The sequence below is a fragment of the Natrix helvetica genome (genome assembly GCF_964273705.1).
Source record: "Natrix helvetica genome assembly, chromosome: 2".
Classification (NCBI taxonomy): domain Eukaryota; kingdom Metazoa; phylum Chordata; class Lepidosauria; order Squamata; family Natricidae; genus Natrix; species Natrix helvetica.
Genome location: NC_138552.1, coordinates 225311821 through 225323805, shown reverse-complemented (window position 1 = coordinate 225323805; position 11985 = coordinate 225311821). Strand labels below are relative to the sequence as shown.

General features: G+C 32.4%; 1 protein-coding gene across 5 annotated transcripts in view; it reads right to left on the bottom strand.

The window, feature by feature from the left end:
- Positions 1 to 817: 817 nt before the first annotated feature.
- SPAST (spastin) overlaps positions 818 to 11985 on the bottom strand; it is a 40594-nt gene continuing 29426 nt past the window's right edge. For 2 of the 5 annotated variants that reach the window (XM_081941573.1, XM_081941575.1), the window contains 7 exons: positions 11390 to 11481; positions 10176 to 10255; positions 8603 to 8645; positions 7911 to 7990; positions 7437 to 7507; positions 6178 to 6218; positions 819 to 5039 (listed from right to left, as the gene is read on the bottom strand). In XM_081941573.1, coding sequence (XP_081797699.1) covers positions 4917 to 5039; positions 6178 to 6218; positions 7437 to 7507; positions 7911 to 7990; positions 8603 to 8645; positions 10176 to 10255; positions 11390 to 11481 — 530 coding nt within the window. In that variant the 3' untranslated portion in view covers positions 819 to 4916. Of the gene's footprint in view, positions 5040 to 6177; positions 6219 to 7436; positions 7508 to 7910; positions 7991 to 8602; positions 8646 to 10175; positions 10256 to 11389; positions 11482 to 11985 lie in introns of all 5 variants that reach the window. The other 3 variants (XM_081941574.1, XM_081941572.1, XM_081941571.1) reach the window with 3 other exon arrangements.

Below are 11985 nucleotides of genomic sequence, written 5' to 3'. Positions count from 1 at the left end.
GTGGAATTGCAATTAGAAATAATAGAGCGGTGGGCACAACTGGCATCAGATGTGGGGAACTGTGCCCACTTTTATGGCTGGCTCAGGAATTCTGGGAGTTGAAGTCCACAAGTCTTAAAGTTGCCAAGTTAGAAGACCTCTGATGTAAGTACTCTTCAGAATTCCTCCCACAACCCAGCGCGCTCCATAAAGGTTGGACTTCAAGTCCTATAATTTCCAGCCAGCTTCCTGGGAATTCTAAGGAACTGTAATTCAGCATAATTGGAGGACACCAATGGAAGGATCAACTTTTCGTCCTCTTAAATGCAGGGTGCAATCTGTCACAAATCTGGCTTGCAGCTTTTAAGAAGTTGCAGTTAAGCTAGTCATAAAATACAAGGTGAAAATGACTTGTTTTGTGTCCCAAGTCATAAACCAGTTGACCGTATCTTAATCTAGCATGCTGGAATAACATCAAGCCTACAACCTGGAAGTAAGGAATTTCCTGACAGTGAGAATGGTGGATTAATGGAACAACGTACTTCCCGGAGTTTTTCAAGAAAACACCGGACCACCATTTGTCTGGTATGGTATAAAGACTTCTGCTTTGAGTAGGAGGTTGGACATTTCCAAGGTCCCTTCCAGCCCTATAATTCAGTATCAGGTGAGATTGTGCATCACATTTATCAAAAGGTAGACTTAAATGACTTCTGATTAATCATTCTAAGAACCCTTTGAATGAAAACACCTCTATTTTGCAAGTCTTTGAAAAATGTGTTTCAGACACCTTTTAAAGCATACTGTTTCAGCTTTGAAAATACTGTTTGTGCATGATGCTAATGTAATCTGTCCTTCAATAGGACTTACTTTCAACCGTTTAACAGCTGGTTCTCCTAGTTCTTAAAAGCAGGAAAGTTTAATTTTCTTTTTATATAATGAAGTATTTTGTCTGATGCTATCCAAATAAGAGTGCCCAACCAGCACAGAAAGCAGTTGAAAACAGCTTTTCCAAAAGCTTTTTATTCACATTTTAACTCTTTCGTATACATCTTAGATTTTTCTAATCTTCTTAGATTTTTTTTACTTTAGTTACAGAACAGGTGACTAGTATTCCCATGCCCCAAGTAATAGCCATGCAAAAATGTATTATTGTGAAAGATGTCTTGTGGCATATTTTATAGGATAATTAAGGTATCAAAGTAGAGGTATGCTATATTTCATATTTGTTTTGAGTGTAATAAAAAAAAGAATGTAACCAACAATCTCACAATCCATTTTAATATACTTAAAAAATAATAGTCAAATTACTGTTTCCAAATTTTTATTTAGAAAATAACAGAGGAAATTTTCTGTTTCAACACAGTAAATTAGAATTTAAAGTTAGATTTCTAGTCTTATTTCAGAAATAGCAAATGGAAATATCCCACAAAAGTCATTATCCTATGAGAAATATTAACAGCAAAAAGTAATACTGTAGGCAAGAGATTTGCAAGTCATGAGTCAGGAACTCAACATGGAATAAAACTGAGTATTAAGACAAACCGCAACAAATAGGTTTGTCAGTCTAATTCTACATGAACATTTTTCATATATTTATACACAGTTTTCCTAATATTTCATATTGTGATACCTAATTTCAACAGCTAGAATATGAGAACTTTTTCAAAATGAGTTCTCTCTTCACAGCTGAAAATCTGTTCAATAAAACAGATTTTAGTAGCACCTTTGAATTAAAATAAGAACTTATTTACATGTCAAGTTTTTATTAAATGAGATAACTAATTGAGAAGAACATTCTTTACAGAAAAGATAACAGATGTCTTTTAGGACTTCCAGGAACTTGTATGTATAGATTGAAGCACTTTTCTCTGTTTTCCTCCATGTAAATAGCATAAAGCTTTTTTTAGAAGAATCTGAAAACAAAATTTTAAATTGTCTAGGTCTAGGATATCTGTTTATTGGACATCCAAGATGTGTTGCAGGAGCCCAGATGATACAGTAAACAAACATCAGTTAAAAAGTCCAACTGCTATGGGGTTTGCTTGATAACTGAAAACAGACATGGTAACAGTTTATGCTACTCATTGAACAAATAAATCCTACATCCATCTTGGAATAAATTTGGAGCTTCATCAGGTTCTCATTAATGCAAGCAAATTAAAAAAACCTGAAGGAGCCTAATACACTATATTCTAGAAAACACAGAAGTATTATTAAAATGATATTAGACAAATAACTGTTTCTCACACATATTTCTATTTAAGAGATTTGAAATAAGGACCTGATTACAATCATTGCTGGATTATGGCTTGAATGAAAATGTATTAACTGTTATCTTTATTTCAAAGCAACATTTATTGCATAAAAGCAAATAGTCTGTAGTGTCCCACCATATTTCAAAATTTGCTAAATACATACATACAACTGAGATTTCAGACGTTTCCCTTCCCAAAAATGCTTAATAAGAAAGATAGCACTGCCTTTACCAAATATAATATACATGAAGCTAAATATTCAACCATTTGAATTCTTATGAAATAAGCTATAATACAGAGAATACACTATTCTAGGATCTCTAGAATCTGTTCAAGCAAGTATCTGAAATATTCCTAACACTTGCTTAAAAAGGAATTAACCCAATTGACTTGACAGTTTTAATTCTATTTTTATATATTTAAGTCACCTAGTAATACTGATTCAAGTATCATAAAAATAATTCTTGCCTGAATAAATGTTTGCTTTAATTAATCAGACTCTGATTGCAAGCATAATTCAGAAATGTTCAGCCCTTAAATTAAAATAAGGCAGATTATTGCAGCCTTTACTTAAAAGCCTTGGATGAGAAGTGAAACATTTTCAAAGAAAAAAGAAAGTAAGTCCAGTTGCCTTTTTGAAAAAGCGCCTTTGGGACAACCATGACCTGGATGATTGAGAATCTCCATAGACAGTAATTTTGATTATTAGGTTTTTGAAATATGATGTATTTGTAGATTTAAAATGACAATTCTGACGATTCTAATTGAGACTTCAAGCAACCACAAGATTTTACTGCATCAGAGAAAAAATAAAAATGTACAATGTCCATGGATTAGATTATCCAATTTTAGAATAAAGAGCCAAGTGATCAGGAAGCTTTAGACAAGTGTAATTTGTTCAAGGATTAAAACTAATACAACTTTAAATAAGACTGTATAATCACTTTATTGTATACTGTACCAGTATGAAGAGCTGAAATGTACAGCAGGAGTAGCTAGTATCATCAGTCTTTGGGTAATGTCTTTTTACTGTGTAACAAACATCTTTACCATTTACCTTTAGTGAGAGTGTTAATACTATGCAGTATTTCTGTATTCAGATGCATCAATATGGTCTTGAAATTAGTTCAAAGATAAAACAGGAAAAGAGGCTTTGAATTTATTCCATATGTACATCTTACAAATATTTGTTGAAGTTGGAGACATGCATCTATTCTGTACATACCCACAGACACACTTTATGTGTAAGCAAAGAAAATCGGAGGAAAAGAGAATAAAGGGTATCCACAATAGTATGAAACCTAACCTTTCCAAATTCTCAAATAAAGATCAATCACAATTAATCTGTTTCAGATATTAAAATACTTGCCCTGTTCAATCAAGCTGTAAGAGCCAAGTAACATAGTTTTATTGTATTTTAAATAAAACTACGATAGTTTAATAACTCATACAAAGATTTAGTAACAAGCTGTTAATAGAACAATATATTATTTTTTAGATTTGCCTTTGCACATAAGGCATAATTTCTTTTATTAGATAGCAACTGAAGAAATCTCTAGAAATGTGAAGACCTTATTTTAAGATTAGGAGTATTTTTGATTTGTAAATAATATGTATTGTCAAATAAAGTTTATGAAATCCTGCTTCAAGTTCAAAAGTAGCTTTCAAAAACCGATAACATTTTAATAGAAATGTTACTCTTCTGTCCCTGTTTTTCTATCCTTTTGCACAACTACTAAATTTAAAAAACGAATTAGTCTTTATTCATTTAGCTACGTCATACCCTTTCTATTATATATTAAACATACAATTGAATAAATTATTCATTTAGTAAACACCAATCATATTAGACAGAGAAGTAAATCCATCTGTTCCTTTAATATTAAAAGCCCATTATATTACAAGTCATTTAAAAAAATTGTAATGGTTGTGTAACTATAAACTGAAACATATGGTAGATATAAAAGACCAATTAAACAATTACAGCTATGATCACTTGCATATCTTAGAAAATCACCAGAATGGAAAATTCCCTGGTTTTTGGTCATTGTGGTCACAAAAACTAGCACTGAAGAGAAACTCTGTTGTTGATTTAAATTTATACTATTTCATACTTTGACTATGATATAAAAACAAGATCCTACTATGGATATTTATAAATGCACTGGAAAATTCCTGCAAGAAAAAAAAACTTTAAGCCATTTGGTATACGAATTTGTTGTACTAATATATTGACTGTGGGACTTCACAAAGAGAAAGAACAGGCTATGCAGATGCTTTGTATTGGGGACTTTTCAAAATAATACTATTCTTATCCATATGGGTTTATTTTTAATTTGGCACATTATCAATACACAAGAAACTGAAAACAAGTCTTAGTGATTAAGAAAAACACAACCAAAGTAAATATCATGAGCAACGTTTAGAAAATACAAAAAAAGTACACAAAGTACATTTTTCCTATCATTCATTGGCAGAATTCTCTTCCCCATTTTACTGTGCTCTCATAGTTTGTTGGGTATAAATCCTGGTATTAAAGTTTAGGGAGCTCATCATCAACTATTACAAATCAGTCTTGCCTTTTAGTGCAGATACTGCTGATGTCTTGTAAACATTCAGCATTAGTTTGAATCAGCTGTTCCTTGCTGACAACAATCTCCCCTCCTTTGATAAAGTTGTTGATCAAACTGTAGTGTCTCCAAAGGCTTTGTTCCAGCGAATGTAAGCTTCTAGGGTTTGAGGGCTAAGACTGCATTTTATTTTCTTCAAAGACTCATTGAAATCCGACAGCCGAATATTCCTCATCTAAAAGGAGAGGGGGGAAAAGCTGCCTTGAGTATCACATATTATTCAGGTATCTCTCTCTGTGCATATGTTCAGTTAGCCATGCTCCCAGGAAGTTTTGTTGATTAGAAAGATTGGTGTTATAGAAATAGCTAGTTTTATATTAATGTGTAAAAGCAAAAAGTTGAGGTTGGTGGGTGTTTATCTTGTACTGTGTTAGGAAGAATTGGAAGTCAATACCCCCTTTTTCTTTCTTTTTCTCTTCCCCCTTGAATTTCACACCCTCTTTTTCTTGGCCCCTTTCCCTTAATTTCCTATTTTCTTTTCTTTTTGTATTTTATATAATAAAAATAAAAATGATAAAAAGAGTATCAATATTATTGGGTTTAAAACTTGTTTTCTAAACTATATTCTATATTTCAAAAATCATTAACATGGGACTACCAGCATTGAGAAGCAGACCAAAAGCAATTCAACTTGGATCAGTACTACTATGTTGATTCCACTAGATGGCACTAAAGTATGTGAATCAATTTTAGCAAATCATTTCAGATCATTTCCCCATTTCTAGCCTGCTAAAATGACTTAAAATACAAAGTGCTTAAGGCAACAGCATACTCTGATCTCTCTGCTCCCTATTAATCTCAGTCTGTGCACTCGTCATGTTTCTGGAAATTTAGAGGACAGAGAATCTACTAACACAGTGCCATAAAAGGAAAGAGAGAAGTTGAGCTGGGGAAACATTGAGCTGGGGAAAGGTTGCAGGATGGAATTTTAAAAAATCTATGTTGTACTCATGGAATGGTAATTTTTACACTGCAGTGCTGTATAAGTATCTAGCCTTTTTTCTGAAGTGTTACATATTTTTTAGTTGCATTTGTGTTCTCAAATATAAAATTATGGTTAGTAATTATCTACTTAGAGGAATTGTTTCTGACATATTTTGGGGTATTTAGTTGCTTTTTAGTAGAATTGGATTTTTTAAAATATTATGTAGACCAACTTGACATCTTAGTACTTTTCTAAATTAAATGCATGTGTTCTACTCTCAAAAAAGAGTATTCAAATAATCCATTTTATTTTGAATGTTCAGTTGTCCTCTGAAAACAATACAAAAGATTAAAAATGACTGAATTGTTGAAATCAGCAAAGCACATACCTCACTAGCAGACATGTTCTTCACCTGCTCAGGTTTTAATTCTGTAAATTAAAAGAAACATAATTAATTAGTTTCACATCAATATATCCTATCAAAAAGCTTAATATTTGAAGTAAGACAACTCTGAATTCTGGCAATAAAGCTTATTTAAACCAGATGTTTAAGTTCATGTTTCCTCATCTTGAAGATCATAAGGCTCTAGACAGGTCATGATCCCAGGATCATAGGAATGCTGCGACAGTCATAAGTGGGAACTGGTCATGAGTCACTTTTTTCAGTGCCATTGTAACTTCAAATGGTCACTAAACAAATGGTTGTAAGTTGAGGACTATCTGTTTTAGGCTTTCAAAGATTTGGGGAGTGTTTACAAGTTGAAGAAGGAACTTGCTTCCCAAAACATTCCACTCTCATTCCTTTTAAAAAATCCCAAAACAAGAAAAAAAAGTTAAATCTTTAAATATTTTTAAATTCTGATACATTGCCTCCAAAGAGGACTGTCTTATCTGTTAATAGATAATAGATATTTGCTAATATTATCTATTATAAAACAAAAAGAAAATGCTTCAGCTATTTTAGATTTAACACTCTGATACACTAAATTTGTTTAAGCTTGTACATTGCCTTTTTATACTCATTTCTTTTGATCATTTAGTTACTGTAGCTTTTTAGCGTTCATTTTATTTCTTTTATATTACTGTCACATTAATTGCCCCAACTCCTACTCATCTAGAAATTCGAAAAGATGCAAATATGAATAGATAAATAGGTATCACTTCTCACCACTTTGGTGGGAAGGTAACAATCTTCCATGTGACTCGATATATAGATATGCTGGCTATATGAGCACGAAAAATGTCTTCGGACAATGCTGGCTCCCTCAACTAAGGAACAGAGATGAGCATCATCCCTAGAGTCTAACATGATTGGCAAGGGGAAACCTATACCCTTTTTTCATTAGGTTTCAATGTTTAGTTTGATTATGTTTACTAACCCTTATTGGATTGGTTGCAACTTCTGTTATATACTGTCTCTGTGCTAAACTACAGTCCTAATGAAGTGTGTACGTGTGTGTACACGCAACCAATATTAGCTAGTTAATTCTAATTATTGAAATTATTTTAAAATGCTACTAGCTATAGCAAGGACTTGAGCAAACTAAACTATTTCTTTGGATCCTAGCTTAACTAAAGATGCATATCTGAGCACTTTTTAGAGCCACCTTAGAGATGCATTTAATTCAAAGCTAAAAGTATGCTTACCTCGTATAGGGCCCAACGCTGCATCTTTTGCCAATGCTGTTAAGTCGCTACCTGAATATCCATCTGTCATTCTTTAGAAGTGAACACAATTTCAAAAAATTATATTCTCTACAGAAAGCTAACAAAGTTTACATTATATTCTGTATTATAAGGCAGTACAATACAATTGAGTAAAACAGAGCTTGTAAATTTTGGATGAAATAATTAGGTACATAGTTCAGAAAGACTTTTTCAATATTTAATGCTGATATTAATGATATTAAATTGTAGTCTTATCATTTAAGAAGTCAGCATACTATATTTGATGAGAGATGAAGTGCTGATATCTTTTCTTTATAAACAGTGAGGAAGAGAAGCATGACTATGCCATTACTTAGAGCCATTTATATTTAGCATTTCTTCTTATGAGCAACAGCTGCAAATATCACTAGGCACTGTCCACCTAGATTTAGCATTAAGTTAGAATTTACTCACCTAGCTAACTGTGCCAATTCCTTTTGGGTTAATGGATTTCCTTGTTTGCTCAAGAGATTTTTTAGTAAAAGCAGTCGAGTCTGCAAAATAAATACAACTGTCTTTAATTTGCAGTCCAGTACATTATGGGTTTAAATAGATATTTCATGGCAAGTAACAGATTTGGCTTGGCACTCATGCAAATATACCATTTAAACTTACTTGCCTTATTGCTTGAAAGTTTTCTTTCGTATTAAAAGTGAAAGCTTAGATTTCCAGATAAATGAAAAATAAGTAAACTTGAAGCAGAAAGATGCATTCTCTTTATGCCAATCCTTTTACAAATAAGGCATATTCAGAACTGATATAGTGACAAATGTCCATCCATGTAGGTTAATTCTGATGTTAATGGTAATTTGTTATTCAGATATAATCTAGGTTCAAATTGTCACTACTTCATAGGAAAATAATCAAAAAGAAAATTTATAGAGTAGGGAAATGAGCAAAGGGGATAATTGACAAAGGAAAAGGATTAAAAAGAAGAAAAAGAAAAGGAAAAGAGTATCACTACAGAAATTCTAGACAACCTTATTATGATAGAAGAATCCATCCTATAATTAAACATGAACAAACAAATTTTTGTATTATTAATTTGCATCCAAGAATTGAATAAGAAACATTCTTACTTTAAAATATCACCATAATCTACATACCTCTTCATTAGGCAACGATACATACACTCTTTTGGTGAATCGTCTGAAAAAGAAATAGAAAGTATAGAAGAAAGTATAAAAGATCTACTTAAGATTCAAGATATAATAGAAAATATTGAAAATAAAATTTTCAAACCAGGATTCTAGTTAGCAATAATGATTTTTTAAACACTAAAATTTAAAATTTTGTCCTATATTTATTGCTAGCAGTTAACACTAGAATTTCAAGATCACACTTTGTTATTAGCCCAGTAGGCTTTGAGAAGTGAGAATTGTAGATGAGATTATGAAGAAGAATGTACACTGGGTTTGAGAAAGTGGAACACAAGCAAAAAAAGAAAAGTGGGGAAATGAAAAAACAGGAAACAATAGAAATGGAAAAATCTCAATTCAACATCAAAACAGCTGCACTACTTACTTAATTTTACTTATTTTGTGGGCATTTATTTTGTAGGTCTAAGTCCCAATTCTGTATGAATGTGCCAATTTAATTTGCTAATTTATTTTTATTATTTATTTTAAAATTACTAATTGTATAAAAAGGATATCTTACTTCTATTTAAAATATCTAACTCAAGAGTGTCTTTACTGATTAGAATTTAACAGTGAAAGAAGACATGAACAATGGAAGGAAGAAGGAATCACAAGTGTCATTAATAAAATTTAAATTCAGGCCCAATACGTTTTAGAAAAGATGTTGCTTTTTCAAATGTGCCATAAAAACAGAAGCTATGCAAAAATAGTTACCAGAATAACTTTCAATACACAGGTAGTATGACCAGTCGCTTAGCAATCATCCAAAGTTACAACAGACCCTCCCAAAAATCTTACCTCTGACCTGGATCCCAACAACTGGTGTCCCCCAACCCAGCCACCCCCATCAACGTGATTGCATTTTGACACTTGGCAACCAGTGGCTTTTAACGTATTATATTTATTATTCGATTACAGTCTCATAACCTCCTTCACCAGTATTAATTTAATTGTTTATGTATGTATTTTAGAATGTATTTTAGTGACTGTACACCGCCCCGAGTCCTTTCCGGGAGAGGGGGCGGTCTATAAGTGTGAATAATAAATAATAAATAAATAAATAAGTATCCTTGAAAAAGCAATAAATATTCCAAAATATATAGGAAAACAAAATTTTCTTGGCAATTGGGATTCTTCCCACTATGTTGACTAGAATTTGATCAATTATTGTTAAATAATTAGCATACATATAAGAAAACTGAGAGTTGTTTTGAAACACAATGGCATTTGGACAGAAAGATCTCTCTATTTTCGGTGAATATAAGTTTATATTTCATTTTAATGTATTCAACCTGTCTTCAAGTAACAAAATGAAGATAAATTGTTAATTTGTATCAAAAATATAGTTATAAAATATTTCCAACAATTCATTCCAATATTTCCAGTAAATATTTCATCTATTCGCTGTCCATTTTCTTTTCATTTTTTACCAAAATAAAAATATTCTTTACACATCGCGTATCAAATTAGTGTTCGAGAATAGCATCAAAGCTAAATTTACATTATATATTCCTAATTAATTATGCAGGAGTTAAAATACCTGAGTACAGCATCATCAAGCTCCTGTGGCCTGTTAGTTGCTCCCATTACTAAAATGCGATCTTCTCCTGAAGATTGTACCTTTTTCCCCCCAGAAAGCAAATTCAGATAGAATCAGAAACGGAAACATCATACTATAAATATAAACATATTAATATAACTGGGAACAAACTATTTCCACAAGACCATGTAGTGGCAGTGCAGAAACCATTATTATTTTGAGGAGTTTAATGATATATTATAATTTTCTCATTATTAGGAAAAGTCTACAAGGTTTTTTTTCTTGTTTACTGAATAAAGGAGAAAGAGGGGGGGGGGGAATCTTCAGGTAGCTTGAAAGTTTTTGACTCTTGACTAAGAGTCATATGCTACCAAGTCAAGGAGGTCTTGCAGTCTCCTGAGAAATAACAGACAGTAAATGTCATGATGCTAGATTTGATTAAAAAAACCCTTGGGGTTTGTCATGGTTGACTCGCTACGCAACCCTCTCGCAACCAGATAGCAGTAACGAGAGGAGGGAGGGAATTTAAGTGTGTTGCTTGGAAGCATGAGACAGACCCAAACCCCAAAGTCATCAACTGGGTATGCAAGTGCAACTGATTGGTGGACAATGGACAATAGGAGGTCCAGGGAGGGAAAAGTTTTCCTATAGTGCTTGCATGCGTAAACATGAGAACTGGCTTTTCTACTTCTGTTCCCATATGGCTTTTCAGTAAAGTTACACTCTTGGAGAAAAAATGTCCCAGATGATTCTTTTGCTGTTTAATGCAGTGGGATGGTTGACAGGGATGTTGTTTGTTATAAGCCTCTGCGTTGAACCTAGCATTGGGTACTGAGGAAATTGGCCACCCTTGTGGTATTTCTGCTGTTGTTATTAAGGAATTCCTGGCAGCTTGTAAAAGATTGGAGTATTATCTTGCTTGTTATGTATGCTTTTGACTCTGCTTGAGATAACAATAAAGCTTAAAAGTTATTTTATTCATTGGTGTGTTTATTGTCCCTAGATCCAAAAAATCCAAGTACACTGAAAAATACTTTAAGCTTAGCCAAAAAAAAAAAGGGGGGGGGAGGGAACAGTAGCAATTCATCTTTACTAGAAAAACCTCAACTTTTTTAAAAAATCAATAATAAAAAGTTTAATCTTTAGAGTTAAAAACACTATATAACTGCTTCTAACACCCAGCACTGTAATACTTTTCCACAATTAATACTTACGCCATCAAACTCTATTAAGAATTCTGTTTTTAAACGTCGGCTAGCATCATGTTCACCTTCTCTTCTTTCACATAATAAACTATCCACTTCATCTAAAATATAAAGATAAGATAACCTTTATTGATATTTTTTTTCTGTGAGCACACTGCACACATTAAAAATGAAATTCTGTTGCCTGCTCAAAAGAATCCATCTACCATACCCATACATAACACATATACACATGATACACATGATACACACACACACACGCACACATCTTACACATGCTATATATATACATATATATCTATACCTACACCCGTGTGTGTGTGATATTTCAAATAGCATATATTGTTCAAGAGCTCTTAAGTTATTAACATTTATAGGAATGACAAGAATTAAAATTTCTGGTTCGAGTTATTAATATACTATCTGAAAAGCACTTAGCCAAATATGGCTTATCTTAAAAATCTAAGCAAAGCAGAGCTGGTTAGTACCGGAATAGGAGATCCAACAGGAAATCTTAGGATAGGAGACTAGACCAAGAAGTTTAGAAAAATGAGAAGGTAATGGGAATCCATTTCCATACATTGGTTAAGAAAATTAACAAGTAC